Here is a 19,845-nt window from a genome sequence, read left to right as displayed (position 1 = left end):
TTTGGAGGCAAAGCCAGAGAGGCAAGATTACGTTGGTTTGGACATGTGCTGAGGAGGGATGCAGAGTATATTGGGAAAAAGATGCTAAGGATGAAGCTGCCAGGTTACGGGAAGAGAGGAAGGCCTAAGAAAAGGTTTATGGATGTGGTGAGAGAGGACATGCAGGTGGTTATTGTGATAGAGCAAGATGCAGAGGACAGGAAGAAATGGAAACAGTTGATCTGCTGTGGCGACCCCTAATGGGAGCAGCCAAAAGAAGAAGAAGGTAAGGTCCTACAAGTATTTAAATATACCTTATCTATCATTAAACTTAATTACATTTGATCATCTTACCAGCTTTGTCAATGATGGCATCTATTTCTTCAACAACATCAAAATATGCTTCATTATTTGTGTATCTGACACCTGCTCGTCTCCAAGGGATGTTGGACAGCTGTCCTGTAGGAAGGGTCTCTCCAACATTGCTGCTGCCTAAAAAAAAAAAGAGAGAGGGTACAGCATAAGAATATATTCCTCTATGTACCAGTCTTGTAACAACTACAGAAATTGTTTTTAAACCACTAATATTAGAAGGACAAAGACAGAAGAGAGGCCATTTCATTTACAAAATGTGTCAGACACTGCAAACGCCATATTGTCATCTAAAACCAGTGATCCCAAACAATGTTTTTTTAAATGGCAAATACAAAAATATCTTGGATTCCACCTTCAGACATGTGCACATGGTCTCATGTAAATGCCAAAATATCAGATCCTAACTTTAATTCTTTTCTGAATATATTTTTCTAGCTGATATTTATTTATTGCTTTTGTTTACTGGGAAAGTGCAACTGGGCATAGGCCCCACTTTCAGTGGAGGCCTGGGGAGAAATGCTCCATTTGTCCAAAAATGGTGTATAGTAGCTAAACGTACTGGTAAGCCAAAGCAAAGTTCCAAATACAGTAGCAAATAGGCACAGCACAACCATCCACATATAGACAGGTTTATTAGATCCAAGCTTTCAAGTCAAAGCTCTTTCTCACGAATAAAACACTTCATTAAAGACACACAATAAATAGGTAATACCAGCCAATCAAAAAGCACGTCATTAACTCATTAAGTACTTTGTAGAACACTTCTAAATATTTAAATAGAATTCTATTTCCATATTAATGCGCTTACAGAAAAAGTGCAGTCCCCCGCCATAATTGCACTTTCTGTAAACACATTAATACGCAGACAGAAAGAGCTTCGACTCAAAAGCTTGGATCCAATAAACCTGTTTATATGTGGATGGTTGTGCTGTGACTTTTTGCTACTGTATGAGAAATGCTCCATTTCACAGAATCAGCAGAAGACAGTTACACAAGATTTTGGGAGGGTGGCCTAATGGTTAGGGTGTTTGCCTTACAAACACAAGGTAAAGGGTTTGAATCTCACAGGGGATAATTGGCTAGGCTTAAAATGGCTTTCAAGGAAAGTTAGCCTAGTACTAACCTATGATCCTATAATAAATGTACATACATACATAGACTAGTAATGACATGACAGCTAAGAAAAAGTAATACATGTACATACACAGAATAGTAATAATATGACAGTTAATAAAAACATGACAGTAAATACAAAAATACATTAAAATATTAGTTAATGTCAAGCATGTAAGACTAGTTATTTTCAAATGGAATCGGCTGTACAAAAAGATACGGAGAAGGGGGCAGTGAAGCAATTATAGGTGGAGATGGTAACAAATGGTGAAGGAGTACTGAGGAGGTCCAGGTAAAAGGGAGACATACAGCAGTGGAGGGGGGTAGATATTAGAGATTGTGAAGTAGCAGCTGTATTATGGCCAGTTATATAAAAAAATGGTGACAGTTAGGGTATGGAGATTATCCGGGGAAAACACATGTGCAGGGCTGGTAACAGAGCAAGTAGGATTTTTGCTGACTTTAAATTGTTTTAGTGAGTGTTCTTATCATATTGCTAGTGGGATGGAGTTCCAGGATTAGCAAGGTGAGGATGGATGTATGGATGAATGGATGGGAGGGAAAGTAGTGATTTGTCAGCAGAATTATTGGGTTTGGACAGAAGCAATAGGTATTTAGCTGTTGAACATAGTACACATCTATGGTCTCTTGTTAAATAATGAAATGCCCAAGAGAAGCTTTACCTAAATTGAGTGCAACTAAAACCCCAACTCGTACATTTCTTACATGAAACAGATTTGCATTTTTTTTCGTTTTCAGGAATTACAAAGTACAGTCATTGTTGAGTTGCAGCTACCACTCTGCAAAATTTGTAATGCTCTAACCCACTCACCCTTTCCAATGAATATAACATTTTAAGACTACTCACACCCTAATGGATTCTCTCTCTCGGTCTCTCTGCTGTCTGACAATAACAAACCAAGAATGAGATATGGTTCAAGATATGCAAACTACCACACACAGACACACATGCACACAAAAAAAGCCTGCTGGTGCAGAAGGCAATTTTTTCTACAAAACTTCTGCAATTTTCTTAGTCTCCATGCAAAATCTACCAGACATTACAATTTATCACATTTTAAAGTAAATTTACAAAAACTCTAGACAATTAAAAGTTCTCTCTGAAACCTCAAGCAGGAACTAATCCAAATCAGTTGACAAATATCATGGGCAGTGGTTTGACTACTTTATTCCTTTGCACTTCACACATCCTGGACCGGACTTAAAATGTCACAAGACAACTAGCAATCATTACAATGTTCCCAAATGATTGCTTCTTGAGGACAGGACTGCACTGTGCAGATTATTTTAATGTCCAGACTTGAATATACATACATTGCTTTCAATTCAAACTAGGCTCACCATAAATACAGCAAACATGCTGTACACCTCAACTAATGTTGGCAGATTTTTTCACAGGAACGCCAGTGGAACTCTCTCAAAGTTGGCTGCCTCCCAATGACGACAAAAGTCACTTTCACCTTGGCTGCCTTAAATATACACTGCAATTTGACTGTCACTGCCTGCTACTGGCAAATAAATTACAGGCTTCTTCCACTCATTACCTTTTACGCTTGAACACAAAACTTAACAACGATTCTTCAACAACTACCTGATCATCTATAAGGAGGTGAAGACAACTCACTCCATGACATTCACTTGGGAATATCTCCCAACTACCACTAGATCAATCCAGAGGAAAAAAACAACAAAGCATGGTTTAACTGAACTGCGAACGTGTGCCTGGGTGACTGAATATAATTTAATAAAGACAGAACAAACCGCAACAAACCGTGTTTGATATTCTCAAGAAACAAAATAAGAAACGAGCAATAGAAATGTTCCCCATTTAATAAAACAAAGATAACAAGCAAAGCTTTTGGGTTTCCCCTTCCTCAGTGCATATGCACTTTTGATTGAATATAATTGGCTGAATACAGTAGATATATGATGCCTACATTTTCATTAAAGCACGTGAATGCTTCCATAGCATATTGTTTACATAGTAAGGTTTTACCATGTGGTGTCTTTTAAATGACACAGTTCAACCACTGACTATCTACAAAATGTGTGGTACAGATACTGTTACCTATTAACAAAACAGTAACTCAAGAGTTATATCTGAACAGGATACATCCCACATTATCTATATCCTATTCTTTTTTTTTTAATCCTTCAAATTCTCATACAAACAATGCCATCTGTTCATAGACAACAACAAATAATTCACTCTAGTATAAAACTACTAATTTCTAACCTTCCCTTAAACCTGACTCCTCCTCCTCAATATTTAATCTGCATGTATTGTTCCCACAGATCCCATTTACTTCTGTAAAATCTGCTCCTTCCCAAAGATCCCACCTTCAACTCTTTTGATGCCACATGTGGGAGGTTGGCATAATGGTTAAGGTAAATAACAAACACCACCATGCGCTGGGTCTGACGGCTGATAAAATATAAACTCCTCTAGCACTGAAATGCAGAAAATCAGTTCAAAACAGTTCAAAACACGATCACCAACTGTAGTATAAAATCCAAGCAGTTTATTGGTATAAAACTGTTAGCGCTTTCACCCTTAGGCTTCTTCAGACAGTTACAAAAGAAAAGCATGCCTATTCCAATTTAAATACTGGAGCACTGTTGGTGATAGGTTAAATCCAAACACATGTCAAATGCTAATTACTATGCATCTAGATGACTACTCAATACATAATAAAGACACAGTACTTCAGATTCAACAAGGCTAACAAGCGCTAAATGTTAAAAACAAAAATAAAAATAATAAAAACATTATCCAACATCTAAGAACTGTCACATGGACAGCATTTACATATATCATCATCAAAAACATCAAAAAACATCATCAAAAACATTACGGTCTAAAACATCTCCTTTTCCTTAACACAGGGGTTATATTGACCTTATCATTGAGTCCTGGGAACTTATCTGCCCTACATCTGATGATCCATTGCATCTCTCTCTCTAAGGTATGGTTAATAATGTCCCCCCCTCTCTTACTAGGACATACTACCTCTATAACACAAAATGAGAACGTATGCTGCGGGCCAGTGACTATAACATGTCTGGCTAAGGCATTCGTGGTGTTGGCTGTCCTGATCTGATACATATGTTCCCTCACCCGCTCCCTCAAGGTCCTATTAGTTTTGCCTATATAGAACGAGGTGCAGGCGGAGCACCTAGCCAGATAGACTACATTAGAATCTAAGCAATTGGTACCTGTAGAAAACTTAAACTCATAATTAGTAACAGGATGGGTGAATGAATCCCTAGTATCTATAAACCTACACTGGTTACAATTTCCACATGGGTGTGTATTCCATGTTGATCCATTTATACGTCCTAAAACTGGTGGTACAGGCCTATGACATAGCATACTCTTGAGGTTGGGTTTATTCTTATAGCTAATAGAAGGTTTCAAACCCACAATTCCCTTAACCACAGGATCCAGAGTCAAGATCTCCCATCTATCTTCCATAAACCTCCTAATAGACCTGGCATCCTTGGTATAAAAAAGGGGGGCTCTAACGATACCTTGTGGGAGCCCATTGCCTATAGGTACAACATCATCGGCTACCCCTGGATCTGAAAAATAGGGTCTGGCCACAGTACTACGTAACGAATCCACCTCTATTTTCGTCCTACTAAAAGTACCTGAGTCATACCCTCGGGACAGGAACATCTCTCCCATTTTCTTTAACTCTCGGGAGTAACCCATATCAGAGGGATTCAACCTTGAAGCCCTCATGATTTGTCCTTTCATGACATTTTCAAACACATAGGTAGGATGCATACTACTCCTATGAAGGAGTGCGTTCCGATAGCATGGTTTCCTATGTATAGAAGTATTAACCAGTCCACTTGGCGGTCTACGAATATCCACATCTAAAAAAGAGATAACATCCTCTGAGTAGCCAAGTGTAAACTTCAAAAATCCAGTAGAGTGGTTCACATTATGAACAAATAACAACAATTCCTCTAAAGAACCACACCAAACGAGGAAGAGGTCATCTACAAACCTCCTATAAAACTTCACATGGTCTCTAAAACCACTAGAACCAAACAAATACTGATCCTCCCACTCTGCCATAACTATGTTGGCGTAGCTATTGGCACATGAAGTGCCCATAGCTACGCCATCATTCTGCAGGTACATATCCTCACCAAACATAAACACATTATTGGTGAGTACAATTTCCAAAAACAAAGATAATAATTCTATAAACCTTCTCGTGTAACTAGAGTTCTTATGTAAGTGGTTAAGATAGAACTGGACCCCTGCCTCATTGGGTATAACAGTAAACAAACTCACCACATCGAGCGTTACCATTAGAAACTTATTATTAGGTTCCACATCCTTCATAAAATCATACAAATCTATCAGAAACTGTTTGCTATCTTTAAGAATATGGACACACTTGTCTACCAGTGGTCTAGAGTAGTATTCTATGTAGATGGACATCGGTTCGGTCAACCACCCCTGCCCTGAGACAATAGGTCTCATTGGAGGTGGATCCATAGACTTATGTACCTTGGGTAACCCTTGTATTATAGGTATACGTGGATTCTTCACCTACGAGACCTATTGTCTTCAATTTCAACAAAGGCCTTGGAAGAAAAGTTTCAAACAGCTAAGGTAATTTCCAGACCTATATTTGAACATATTAAACATATCAGAGTTTTCCCCACACAGATTACAATTCTTTATCAGAAATCCTAATTAGCAATCTAGATTAATGTGAAATTAATATGTCCAGGTGGTTGTAGTACAATGTACAATTTACTTCAGAAAATGAGATGTAAAAATAATGTGGCAAGAAGGCAGATTAGATGCGGAGGTTGTACGAAGCAGAGCAGAAGACACAAAGACATGAAATAAGTGCTTTCGAAATGTGAATGCAAATAAAGGTGGTAGTAGCGGATGGCGGCAGGCAACGTGACTGAAGCAGACAGGAAGCAGCAGTCTCAACTGGAGAAGCTGACACTCTACACTCAGTGAATGTTTACAAGACAGCTAATGGATTATCACTAAGAACACACACAGTCAGCTCAACAATGTACAAAGGGCACACACAGTCAGCTCAACACTGTACAAAGGACACACAGTCAGCTCAACAACGTACAAAGGACACACACAATGCACAAAGGACACACACAGTCAGCTCAACAATGTAAAATGGACACAACGTACAAAGGACACAACGTACGAAGGACACACAGCTCAACAATGTACAAAGGACACACGCAGTCAGCTCAACAATGTACAAAGGACGCACGCAGTCAGCTCAACACTGTACAAAGGACACACGCAGTCAGCTCAACACTGTACAAAGGACACACGTAGTCAGCTCAACACTGTACAAAGGACACACGCAGTCAGCTCAACAATGTACAAAGGACACACACAGTCAGCTCAACAATGTACAAAGGACACACACAGTCAGCTCAACAATGTACAAAGGACACACACAGTCAGATCAACACTGTACAAAGGACACACAGTCAGCTCAACAACGTACAAAGGACACACACAATGTACAAAGGACACACGCAGTCAGCTCAACAATGTAAAAAGGACACAACATACAAAGGACACACAGCTCAACAATGTACAAAGGACACACGCAGTCAGCTCAACAATGTACAAAGGACACACACAAAGGACACACGCAGTCAGCTCAACACTGTACAAAGGACACACGCAGTCAGCTCAACACTGTACAAAGGACACACGCAGTCAGCTCAACACTGTACAAAGGACACACGCAGTCAGCTCAACACTGTACAAAGGACACAGTCAGCTCAACAACGTACAAAGGACACACACAATGTACAAAGGACACACGCAGTCAGCTCAACAATGTAAAAAGGACACAATGTACAAAGGACACACACAGCTCAACAATGTACAAGTTGTGCAGAGACTGCTTTCAGAATAGAGAAGAGGATGCAACCATTTGATTATTAATTTCTTTTAATCTCTTGATAACTTTGTAATTTTTTCAGAAATGCTTTGTATACTATGCATGTTCATGGAGCTTTTCCTCTCCCGGCCTCTGCTGAAAATGGACTTGTTGTCCAGTCGGACCTTCCTGGTAAACAAATGTAAAATACCAAATATAATTAACTGGCTGAAGTTTCACATCCTACCCACTGCCCATTACAAAGGTACTGTTAAAAACCTAGCAAAGTGTAAGATATTTTTTTCTTTATGGATGAAATTAGAGATGTTCACTACAAAGTTCAGGGAGGAGAAATTTCCAGCTCATTGGGGCAGTTTTCGAAAAGGCTCTTTCAGGTGTGACAAGCAAGAAAATAGTTCTAATAAAGGGTAAGTAGTTCATATTTACGGCATATTATTCTTAAGTGAGTTGGGAGACGATGGGGAAGTAGTTGATACGTATGACATATTATTCTTAAGTGAGTTGGGAGACGATGGGGAAGTAGTTGATACATTATGACATATTATTCTTAAGTGAGTTGGGAGACGATGGGGAAGTAGTTGATACATTATGACATATTATTCTTAAGTGAGTTGGGAGACGACGGGGAAGTAGTTGATACGCATGACATATTATTCTTAAGTGAGTTGGGAGACGATGGGGAAGTAGTTGATACGTATGACATATTATTCTTAAGTGAGTTGGGAGATGATGGGGAAGTAGTTCATACGTATGACATATTATTCTTAAGTGAGTTGGGAGACGATGGGGAAGTAGTTCGTACATATGACATATTATTCTTAAGTGAGTTGGGAGACGATGGGGAAGTATTTCATACGTACGGCATATTATTCTTAAGTGAGTTGGGAGACGATGGGGAAGCAGTTCATACGTTATGCCGTATTACTCAAGTGGGCTGGGAGACGAAGGGATCTCTGGTAATTTTGTTACCGGGGGATCAAAATGTTGGATCTTAAAATGTAATAGTTAAGAAAACTTACAAGAACCATTTCTGGAAGCCAGCAGGCTTTTTGTAAAGAAAGATACTGATGTGAAGACGGAGTTGAAACAGATTTTTATTTACAGTAGTTTATAAGACTGGTATTTTATTCATGCTTGAAAGCAATCAATGAATGCATACATTTCATTTTAGGCATTAACGCATTAAGTTAACAATTTGTGAAACTTCAAAATGTTAAGAAGCTTCTCGCTAAAGTTTATGAAGTTTCTTCAGGTACAGGGTAAAAGCAGTAAATCTCACCTCCACCTGTAAGGTGCAAAAGGATTCCACCAGCCATCTGATATTACCTCTCCCCACCCAAACCACTGGTACCAAGACTACTACCTGACCAATGCTCAGAAGTGCCAAAGATGGAAATTTGGTCTTAACAAAAGACCTGCATAAAAAAATAAATGTTCTCACTTAAGAAACTGAAAGGAATTATGGCCTTATATCCACCACCTAAGAAATAGGCCACAATACATAACACATACTTCCAAGCAGATTAATGATCAACATAACATTCGTGTGAAGCATGATGGCTTCACTGAAGGGCTGGAGAAAGGACAAATAAAGCTAGTATATAACTGGAAGAGTTGTTGTTGCCCCACATGGAACTCTCATCCAGAAAAGAAAGCAATAAACTTATAGCTATTCCAAATATTCCCTTAATTTAACAGTCTAAATCAAGCTATGCAAAGGGCATTACATTTCTAGCCTATATGTATTTTGCTGGTCCATAAACAGTATATCAATCTGTGATGTTTCCAAAAATTAACCATGCCTAGTTCTACACACCCAGTTTTATAGGTCCTACCTATGAAAACATAAACAGGTCCTCTATCAGCATGCATTTAGATCTATTCACATGCTGTTATGATTCACAAACACTTTAAACCTAAAAATAAAACATAGCACACTTTTAACCTTACCTGTGATTGTATTTACAACAGATCTCAATATGGTAGGGGGCTTGATCAATTCCTTTAAGATGTTTGATTCTGTTGCCAGTGGGAAGCCATTGTCTAGCATTTCTTCCAGCAGTTCATACACTATGACAACATTGTCTTTGATGACAGCTTCAGAACATTCACCAAAGTAATCCTGAAAACACATTCAATATCAATTGTTTATCATACACTTCAATGCAAAATATTTACTTTAAAGTTTGGACAGAACATGCCTAAGAAATCCAAGTAATGAATAATCAGAAGGCAAAGCATGGATTTTGACAAATTCTTCAATGGGATGTTAAAATGTACTAATGAAGTGTGTGTGTGTGTGTGTGTGTGTGTGTGTGTGTGTGTGTGTGTGTGTGTGTGTGTGTGTGTGTGTGTGCTGGACCTCTGTTTGTGATTTTGAAGTTTCTATAATTCTCTTTTTACAATTACATTGCTATATGTTCTAAGTTAAGTTATTTACACCTTTAATACTGCAGCTCTGAGGATGCAGACACACCAGGACATGGATAAAAGGGCAAGTCCTCTAAAGATGGACATAGTTCACATTCTTTTAGTGTTCCAATTCAGTAAATTATTTTCAGCTTCTAGCAAACTAATCTGTCAATTTTATATTGAACAGCAAGCCACAAATCCAACTACTTTATACACTCTCTCTGTCTATCAATACAGGAGCATTCCTTTTTTGCATTTGCTAACTTGGAAAGCCAGATGCACTCAAGTCTCCCTTTTAAAATACACATTATCAAAAAGTGTGTGCAGTGCAGTACTTGAAAAATATTTGAATTTGTTAACCAGAGTAGAAAACTGATCAAAATTGACCAATTTCAGTCTTGGTCCAAGATGCATGTCGCAATAAAGCTTACATTTAGTACAAGTATAGTAACAGTTCAATTACAACACAATAAAAATACAAGGAATGACATTTTATTACACATTTTAAAGGATTTTAGAACTTTCCATGTCTAAAAAAAGTTAATATTTGCTCAGTACAATTGGAACAGGTTAATGAAGATGATTTCACCTCAACATGTCCTTGTTCATTTTGGCTCCAGTAACCCTTGGCTGACTAAAGACTCATTTGTTTCTTTAATTTCTTTTGGCAGTTTGTTCCCAAGATTACCCTTCATATAGCAGATCGTCCACGTACAAGAACATCTACTAAGCCTTTCAGTGATTTGATAATAAACACTAAAAAAATAATTAAGGTCAAGAGAGACGGTGTAAACCTTGCCTCTAGACGATTGTCACTGCTGAAGTGACACCCTGACCCCATGTGCAGAAATGGTATAAAAGGGTAAAGGATGGATGGAGTTATTTTGATGTGTAACAAACACGCATTCATGTATTCCATGAGCAGAATTTTATTTATTTATTTTGAACATCTACAGTGGTGTGCAGTGTGAAATGAACATGCACTCATTCTTCCTTCTATGTATGCCGTCCTAAGCATTAAAAACACAACCTACTAACTCCAATGGGAATCCATCCAGGACTCATCTACAGCATGCATTGGATGGCACTCCTGGGTACTAACTCCAATGGGAATCCATCCAGGACTCATCTACAGCATGCATTGGATGGCACTCCTGGGTACTAACTCCAATGGGAATCCATCCAGGACTCATCTACAGCATGCATTGGATGGCACTCCTGGGTACTAACTCCAATGGGAATCCATCCAGGACTCATCTACAGCATGCATTGGATGGCACTCCTGGGTACTAACTCCAATGGGAATCCATCCAGGACTCATCTACAGCATGCATTGGATGGCACTCCTGGGTACTAACTCCAATGGGAATCCATCCAGGACTCATCTACAGCATGCATTGGATGGCACTCCTGGGTACTAACTCCAATGGGAATCCATCCAGGACTCATCTACAGCCTGCATTGGATGGCACTCCTGGGTACTAACTCCAATGGGAATCCATCCAGGACTCATCTACAGCATGCATTGGATGGCACTCCTGGGACAAGGAGTGAAATATCCCTTTGCTTTCACCTTGATGAACAAAACAAATGCTGAAGGGAGTAGCTCAAAACCAAGTTGAGGCTTCTGGCCTACTCCCTTTAGCATTTGCTGTGTTGTCCCAGAGCAGGACCTCTTGGCTCCCACAGGCTGGTTTAGCCTGGATAAGGCTGCCTCCCCCACTTGAGACCTTCATTTTTAATGTTGATCACCCTTCAAAAAAAAAAAAAAAGATGAATCTTTTCACCTTGGAGGTTTGCACCAAAGAGTCATCCAAGAATGAAAGCAGCACATAACTTGCTCTCGAGCTATTCATTTTCGCATTTTTTTTCTTTCTCCTGGAAGACAAACAAAAGTCAAGTCTCCTTCCTTCCAGCAGGGCCTCCAGCATACAGTGGAGGGGCAATCTGCACATAAACTGCTAGCTCAGTAGGCAAACATCTTGCACAGAGACGAGCATTAGGACCACTTCCACCTTTACTTTTCACACTATATACGGAACCAGTGGCAATTAGATTTACAAAATCAAAATGTCAGGATTATAATTTGGGAAGAAAGTCTTAAATTGATGATTTGTCAGTGTACTGTGAATCTTAAAGCATATCTACAGAAGTTATTTCTAGAACTTGTCATACTGGGCAAGTATCAGGATACAAAATAAACATAGAGAAACAAAAAGCTGTTAACATTTATTTCATGCCCGATCACAAACTATTAGAATACCAATTTTAGATATAACCATATGCATAGTTTTTTTTTTGGAGTAACATTAACAGTTTCCTTGCATACCTTGGTAGATCTCAACTTCAAATATATACTAACTAAAATGTAAGGTCTTTTTTGGCACATGGAGAGGTATATGTCTGGATGTCATGCAAAAAAAAAATCAGTGATTACAGTGGTTTACTTTACTTTCAATACTTTATGTGACACAGGGAATATCAGTCCCCTCTCCTATGACCTTTCTATTCAAGATGAAAAGACAATGTACTAATTTTCTATGGGATGATCTCCACTGCAGAGAAGTTCAGGAGTTCCAAACACGGCACATTACGTACAAGCTGCTAGACTCTGTTTTTGTACTACATCTTCAATACAAGGCAAGAGGGAAGACTATACTAACGAATAAAATGGGCATTTTATTTTCTAAATTACATCTCTCTTATTGTAACCACTCAAGATTTAATTCTACAATAGTGGTAGAACCACTTAAAAGCTCCTACTGGGCCATGAAAAAGAATACAACACAAGATTAGATGGATAACTTACCCTAAACTCGAATCTAAAATGTGAAAATTCAGGCAATGAAGATAAGGAGAGAATACCCCAACTTACTTTATGGAAACAACTGGGAGAGTGTGCTTTTATCACAGAAAAGTTCATTTAACAGATCATGGGGCAGGAGGCTAATGGACAGTTATACAGATTACACTCTATGTGAAATATCCTAAAATTTAAACTGAATTGACATACTGAAAGAAATGGCTTCAATAAGTTTTACGATTTACACAAGCTAGAAATAAAGAAACGCAACTCCTAAAGCCACAGTTAGTAGAACTTATACTATCCTAAATAAACCCTCCAATTGCCCTAGTACATCTGCACTTATCTCCCTTTACACTCCCTCCCTCGATCTCTCAGAAGCTCTGATCAACAAGTGCTACAAATCTCCAAACCTAAAAAAAAATGGACAGTATCTCTATAGCTCTTCCCTTGCCTCCCAATGAACAAGCTTCCATTGCCCCTGAGAAATATGTTCATGAATTTAAGAAAACACTAAAATTACATCTTAATAGTACCTAGTCTTGTCTCTGTAATCATCCGTCTTGAACCCCCTCCCTACTCTAGCTCTACTTTTCTTTGTTTTTCTTATCTTCTTTATCCGTCTCGTTATTTTTACTTATAGTTATAATTTAACTTTTACTGCTGATGTTGTCTAATTCTTTGTAAATATCTGTCTTGTACTGTATCACATTTTTAGCGTTATTGTTATGTGGAGATTTCCTCCCCAGGCCTCCACTGAAAAAGTTATGCCCAGCTGGACCATCCCAGTTAACAAATGTCAAATAAATAAATAAATATTAAGTATAAATGCAAATGCAATCATACAATTTAGGCTGCCTTAAGAACAGGAGTTGTAGGTAGAGACTACGAATGAAAAATTGTGAGAGCTGTTTGTAGCTTTGATAGCATACCTTGGAGATATGAAGTTCAGACTTTTTGGGTGGTGATAAACTATTTTTACATGCCATTCAGGTTCAAACAGCCTCTCTACTTTGCTGGAGATGCAAGACAGACTCTCTGGGTGACTGGCCAACACATTCTGGGAATATGAGGCACTCCTGCAGTTTAAGAAAAGGTGATATACACGTGACAAGCTCTGATCGGCCAGACTCAGGTGTCTCCTTACAATTACTTAGACTCATCAGAAATGAAATTAAGAACAGGGAAGACAGAACTATTCTAGATACTTCCATGTTTGTTGCATAGGTTTATAGCTTCATAGGTGGTAGGCTACTGGCCCGGGAGCCTTTACAAGCCTAGCCACTGTGCCACCCGATGTTAGTTCACAGTGCCCCTATCCAGTAGGGCAACTGGAGTGATCCTGGGTTGAACTTTCTGTTACCCATCCATTCGTCAAGATTTTTCTTTTAGAGGGCCAGCGAGGTTCTCTGCTTGATATGAATGGAAAGTCTTTGGGAGATGAAGCTGTTCCTCTAATACGTTCTGTTAATTGTGGTAATGAGGTTGTGATCTCTGGAGTGTGTGGCACGGGGGGAGTGGGATTTCTTTAGGCATGGCATTTCAAGTAGGGCTGGGTCATATATGGCTTTGTAAGTCAAGTAGAGATCACCTCTAAGTAAACAATAAGAGACTGAGAACAGCTGAAGTTTCTTGAGTCGGTCTTTGTAGGACATGTGTTTAAGGCCTAGGATCCTTTTTGTGAGGTACTTTTGTGACCTCTCCAGCTGTTGTAGGTGTCTGGTCAGGTACATGCCAAATGGGGCATTATATTCGATGACTGGTCTAATGAGGGATGATGACCTCTTTCTTCCTGGATGCAAATCCTTTGGTTATATGACGTGTCACATAGAAGGACTTTCTGACCATAGTGACAAAGTGGTGGTCAAAGGTGAGGTGGCTGTCCACCTGGGTGCCTAGATCTCTTATGGCCCCTTCAGTGTTCAGTGGGGCTCCCATCAATGTGGTAATTCATGGGAACTGAGTTTTTTCCAAAGGGGATGATGACGTATTTTTTGGCATTCAGCTTCAGGCCATGGTTCCGACACCAGTCATTGGTCTCATAGAAGCCCTTTTGTAGGATGTCTGTGTCACTTGGGAGTTGATAATGACTCCTAGCTTGCAGTCACCAGTGAACTTGGTCAGCCAGAGTTGTCCTGTGTTTGCCTGGACTTCTGAGAAGTAGATGCCAAACAGGAGAGGGCCCAGGACCGAGGCCTGTGGGACACCACTTATGACTGGTGGACTGTCTGACTTGGAATCTGCAACTTTCACTCTGTGGGTCCTGTCTGTGAGCCAATTTGCAACCCACCAGGGCCACTGGTGTAAGGACCGATGCCTAGTTTGATGAGTTTATCAAAGATACCCGAGTGTGGAATGGTATTAAAGGCCTTGACCAGGTTGAGGTAGGCTGCATGCACTGTCTTACCCTCATCCACAGCTTTGGTGACTGCCTTGAAGTCAACCAGGTTCAGCAGGCAGGATTCTCCCCTTGACAAAGCCAAACTGTGTGGAGTCAAGAGTTTGGAGATTGTCTATATCTTTGTCAAGCAGGTCCATGATGATGCGCTCCATTACTTTGCATACCAGACTAGTCAGGCTAATGGGGTGATAGTTCCCAGGGTCTGTAGGTGCTCCCCCTTTATGGAACGGGATGACTGTAGCAGTGAGCCACTCAGAGACATAGCATGAGGTAAGGCTGTGACTGAACAGGACACACAGATGTGGTGCCAGTTCATTTTGTACCTCATGTAGGATGCAGCCAGGGATACTATCAGGTTCCATGGATGCTGTATTCTTGGCTTTGGACAATGCAGCTTTTACCTGTGCCACAGAAATGGTGGGTACTAGGCTTTCTTCTTGTATTGTGATGGGGCCCTTGGGGGGAGAGAGGGGAGACTGACAAGGAACGTTTTCCAGACTTGCGACTTCATTTTTTCTACAACAGTTTCTTCCGTCTGTTGTAGAGTTTATTGACGGCTGGGGACCACTAGACTGGCTTCCTTTTTTTGGAGGAGAGCATCTTAGTTCTATGTGGTATGGCATGGCAAGGTCCATGCATTTGTGTACGTGCTTGTACAGTGCATTGGTGTATGATTCGGCAGCCATGGAGCTATTTTCCATTGGCATAGGTGCTGAGAAGTTAGCCACATCTGTTTTTAGGCGCCCAAAGTCGACTTCAGAGAAGTTTTTCAGGGTGGTCACCTTACCTGGGGTTGTAGGCGAGATGGAGATTTCCATGGCGATCAGTTTGTGGTCAGATTTAACCAGAGAGGAATTGACTATAGATGTGGAGCAATGGTCTCCCATGTTGGTGATAACCAGGTTGAGGATGTTGCTTCCTCTAGTGGGGGTCAGAATGAGCTGATCCAGGGCATTGGAACTGATAAATTCCAGAAAGCGTTGGGCCTGTACATTGGCACTTGAATAGTTTTCCCAGTTGATGGAAGAGTAGTTGAATTCACCGAATATGAGAGTATTGAGGTGGACCTTGATGGATTCCAGGGTACTTAGGAATGTGGAGTGAGAGTCTAGGGACATGTTTGAGGTTCTGTAGCAGGCTATGACTTGTATTGCTGTCTTATCCAGTGTTAGTTCTACCTGAAGCATCTCGGATGCATTATGCTGGGCTACCAGTTTAGGTGTGTGCATATCCTTTAAGAATATGGAGACACCACCACCTTTACAGCTTCCAGCCAGATTCTGGGGCCAAAAGGTATGGAATGAGTTGTAGCCTGGGAGCGCAGGGGTGCTTTCTACCTCTTTAAACCAAGTCTCTGTTACAGCACAGATGTCGACATTCTCCATTCTGAGTTTCGAGCGAGTGCATCTTGAGATTTAGACTTCTAGCACTGAGCAGCATGACCCTCAGATTACATTTGTTTGCAGCTGTTATGGTGAAATTTTGGTCTTTGGAACACTGCCTAAAAAGGCACTATAGGGGTGTCAAGAGCTTTGGACAGTACCCAGAATCCCATGGGTGACAGATGCAGGCCATCTCTGGCAAAGCATCGAGGTCTGTCGATCATGTCATCCCAGGCAGACAGATGCTGGATCTCCTTAGAATGACACCAGAAACTTAGCCAATTGTTGAAGTCAATCATTTTTTGCTCATACTGCAGTATCATTTTGGGTGACGTTAGAATACTGCTCAGGGCTAGGGTTATACCTGCCTGGGCCACATAATCTGAGAGTTCCATCACATCTCTTTTCAGGTAGTCCAGGGAGGTACGTCTCAGGTCAGTCACACCCACATGGACAATGACAGAGTCATATTTGTACTTGTCATGGAGTGATCCGAGTGCATGTGTTATGTGGTGGATCCTGGCACCTGATTAACAATTGACGGTCACCGTCTTGTTCAATCTAGTAAGTGGGACATCAGTCTGTCTCACAATTGAGTCTCCTATGATTAGTACATTGGGCAAAGTGTTTTGCCTTAAGGGCTTAGGTTGAGGGGCACACTGTGGTGGTGAGCTATGTGTTCTGGGATTGGTGTTGTGTTGTGGTGGTCGAATGCGTTTCTGTCTCAGGAGTCTCTGCTGTTTGAGTAAATTTTTATTGAGATCCTCCGCAAAGGTGGGTGTATGGTTTGTGTTTGTGTGTGTGGGTTGTGATGGTTGGTGTTTTGGAGGGCTGTGTATTCTATGTAGTGACTTGCAGGTGATGACCTTCTCCTCTTGACTAGCTAGTCTAGTCTTGATTGGAGCGTGCACTGCTTCCAGTTTGGTGATATAAGTGCATCTTTCACATGTATGCATGTTGGGAGGTAAGAGGAGAGGGTTCGACAGTTGCCACACTTTCTCGGAATGCCCAAGTGCACCAGTTTAGCAGGAGAAAGCATAAGAAATTGCCCTACAATCATACCAGGAGGGGTGGTCATAACTAATAAGCACTGGTGCTGTTACTGCGCAGGAACAGCTAGTGCTTAGGTGCAAACTGAAATGCAAGAAGTAAAAGAACAAGCACGTTCTAAGGGGAAAACTGAAGTGCAGACTTTCCGGCACCAGTAATAGTTTACCTCAGCTGAGCGCTGCTGTGCGGTGCGCAAACACAGGTTTTTAAACAAGAAAGTTGAAAGGGGTCGAAAAAACTGCCCATACAGCCAATAAACTACAATTTCTGGACCAGAAACCAATCCTCTTGTGGTAGATAGGCTACCTAGTGCTTAGGTAGCCTAGTGCTTACCACTCCCACTGATAAGCTAGAAGACTTCCCTGCAACACAGAAAGGTCTGAGGGGCTCTGAAACTTACAAAACAGTCCTAGATACAGCAAATCTGCATCTGGACTAGACTAGTTACAGGAAAGGTGGGAAAGAAGCTTAGAACTTTTGGTTTATTTGCAGAAAAGCAGTTAAAACAGTAGCAAAAACACTTTAAATACATACAAGCTAGCACACTTGGGTGTGTAGCAACATTAAGGCAAATGCAGTTAAATAAATGCAGATAAATTAAAAACAACAAAGTACAGAGAACAGTAAATTACTCAAAAATCAAAATGGAGGCACTTACAGTATCTCTTTCTCCTTCCTGTTGCTCTTGTAGTCTACAGGAGGCCTAAAGTGGATCTGTGGAGCTTAAATAACACTTAAAACTTAAACAGACTAAAAACAGCAGTTATAAATGCAGCACAGAAGATGAAATTGAACACTTTAAAGAACAAGTAGCTGAAAAAGCAAGATGAAGTAATAGAGTTGGCGGAGGAAACACAAATACTGTAAAAGCAGCTGAATATTTTTTTTTTTAGGTAAAGTGGAAAGGGAGAAAGGAGGAACAGAATATAATGCAAAGTTAAGAAACTAAGGGGGTTGGTCTTCTTAGATGTTCTGCATGTATTAGGTAGAATGAGTTAAAGACACCAGACTGGGAGGAGTGTCCCAGATCAAATTTATAGTAGGGGCGGGCAACTGCAAAGCCACCAAGTATAAGAACAAACAAAAAGCTGGCACCTGCAAATGGAGAAAGGATAGCCAAGTGAAGAAAATATTAAAGTAATGGCAGAACTTCATGAACTGGAGGAACTGGTGGAAACCAGTAAAGACTGAAACATAAAACTTTAAATAGGTATGGTAGTCTATGCAGTTGAGGAACTTCTACACACATCAGCCAGCCTCCTCAAACAGTTTCCAAGTAAAAGGATGATAGAGCAGAAGTTGGAAATCTTTGCAAGTCTAAAAGCTGGTTGCAGCACAAGATTCCATGGTACCTGCTGAAAACAGTGGGAGAAGTTTCTGGTGCCCTGACCATACTTCCCCTAGTAGTGTAATTACCATCTCAGATTTCCCCTGAAGAGAAGCTACTAGCCTAGTGGGATCAACAAAGGATAGATAGACAGACAGACATAGCTTACTTAATAATATGATGGGGTAAGTATTGGGCTTTGCTTTCTCTGCCCCTGAGCTGTAGGGCTCTTTATCACTAAACTAAGAGCGTAGAGAAATCTGCATTGTGCATAACTACTATACAGATTTTCACAATGGGCATTTTGCTGGAAATGTTTATGGTATTTTATAAGTATTTTTTAATAACGTTTGGTTCTAAAAGACAGACAAAACAGATATGCACAGATACAAATGAAGCCATTAGCAGTTGTACATGGATGTGAAACAATTCCAAATGTTTATAAAATAATAAAGGTAGGAAGACAACGCAAGCACTTGCAAATCACATTTCCAAAGTGTTGGTACAAGGCATCTGTGAGACGGATGGAGATATTATTTAATAAACAAAAATATGACCTGATCATCAACAATTTCTTAAGCATTTACACATAAAAAATAACACAATGTTCTATAAAAAGAATATTACAATGTATGTCAGCTTATCCCAAGGAAATGCACTCCATGTATGAAAGTACGCAAAAGCAAAGAATGCCACAATAACAAATAAACAATTAACAAAATTAAACGAGACAAAAACACTGCTCAAAACCAGACGATGTAAAATAAACTAAAAACTGAGTAAAGTAATTTCCACCACAGACAGGACAAAGGGAAGATAAGAGTGTGTTTAATATTCTGACTGCTACACATAAATTCCAACATTCGAGGTTTCTTTGAAGTAGAGATCATGCAAGAGGTTACATACAACATATTTGCTCAGCACAACATATTTACCACAAATGTACAAATTATTGTTAGAATTAGACACTATATCAATAAACATGGTTGCCAACAACTAAAGAAGAAATAAGTTACAGAGATGTACACTAAGTGACGAAGAAATGTGGTTACCAAAAGTTG

General features: G+C 40.0%; 1 protein-coding gene across 2 annotated transcripts in view; it reads right to left on the bottom strand.

Moving 5' to 3' along the window:
• The window catches only part of LOC122789446 (AP-3 complex subunit mu-1), a 243,651-nt gene that overhangs the window by 196,318 nt on the left and 27,488 nt on the right, over positions 1 to 19,845 (bottom strand). For both annotated transcript variants that reach the window (XM_044056909.1, XR_006362810.1), the window contains exons 3-4: positions 9,360 to 9,531; positions 334 to 471 (exon numbers count right to left, since the gene is read on the bottom strand). In XM_044056909.1, the coding sequence (XP_043912844.1) occupies positions 334 to 471; positions 9,360 to 9,531 (310 nt within the window). The remainder of the gene's footprint in view (positions 1 to 333; positions 472 to 9,359; positions 9,532 to 19,845) is intronic.

The sequence above is a fragment of the Protopterus annectens genome, chromosome 14.part0, assembly GCF_019279795.1.
Source record: "Protopterus annectens isolate FY-2018-M chromosome 14.part0, PAN1.0, whole genome shotgun sequence".
In the NCBI taxonomy this organism is placed as follows: Eukaryota; Metazoa; Chordata; order Ceratodontiformes; family Protopteridae; genus Protopterus; species Protopterus annectens.
The sequence above is the reverse complement of the archived record's forward strand: the minus strand, read 5'-3'. Positions and strand labels throughout refer to the sequence as shown.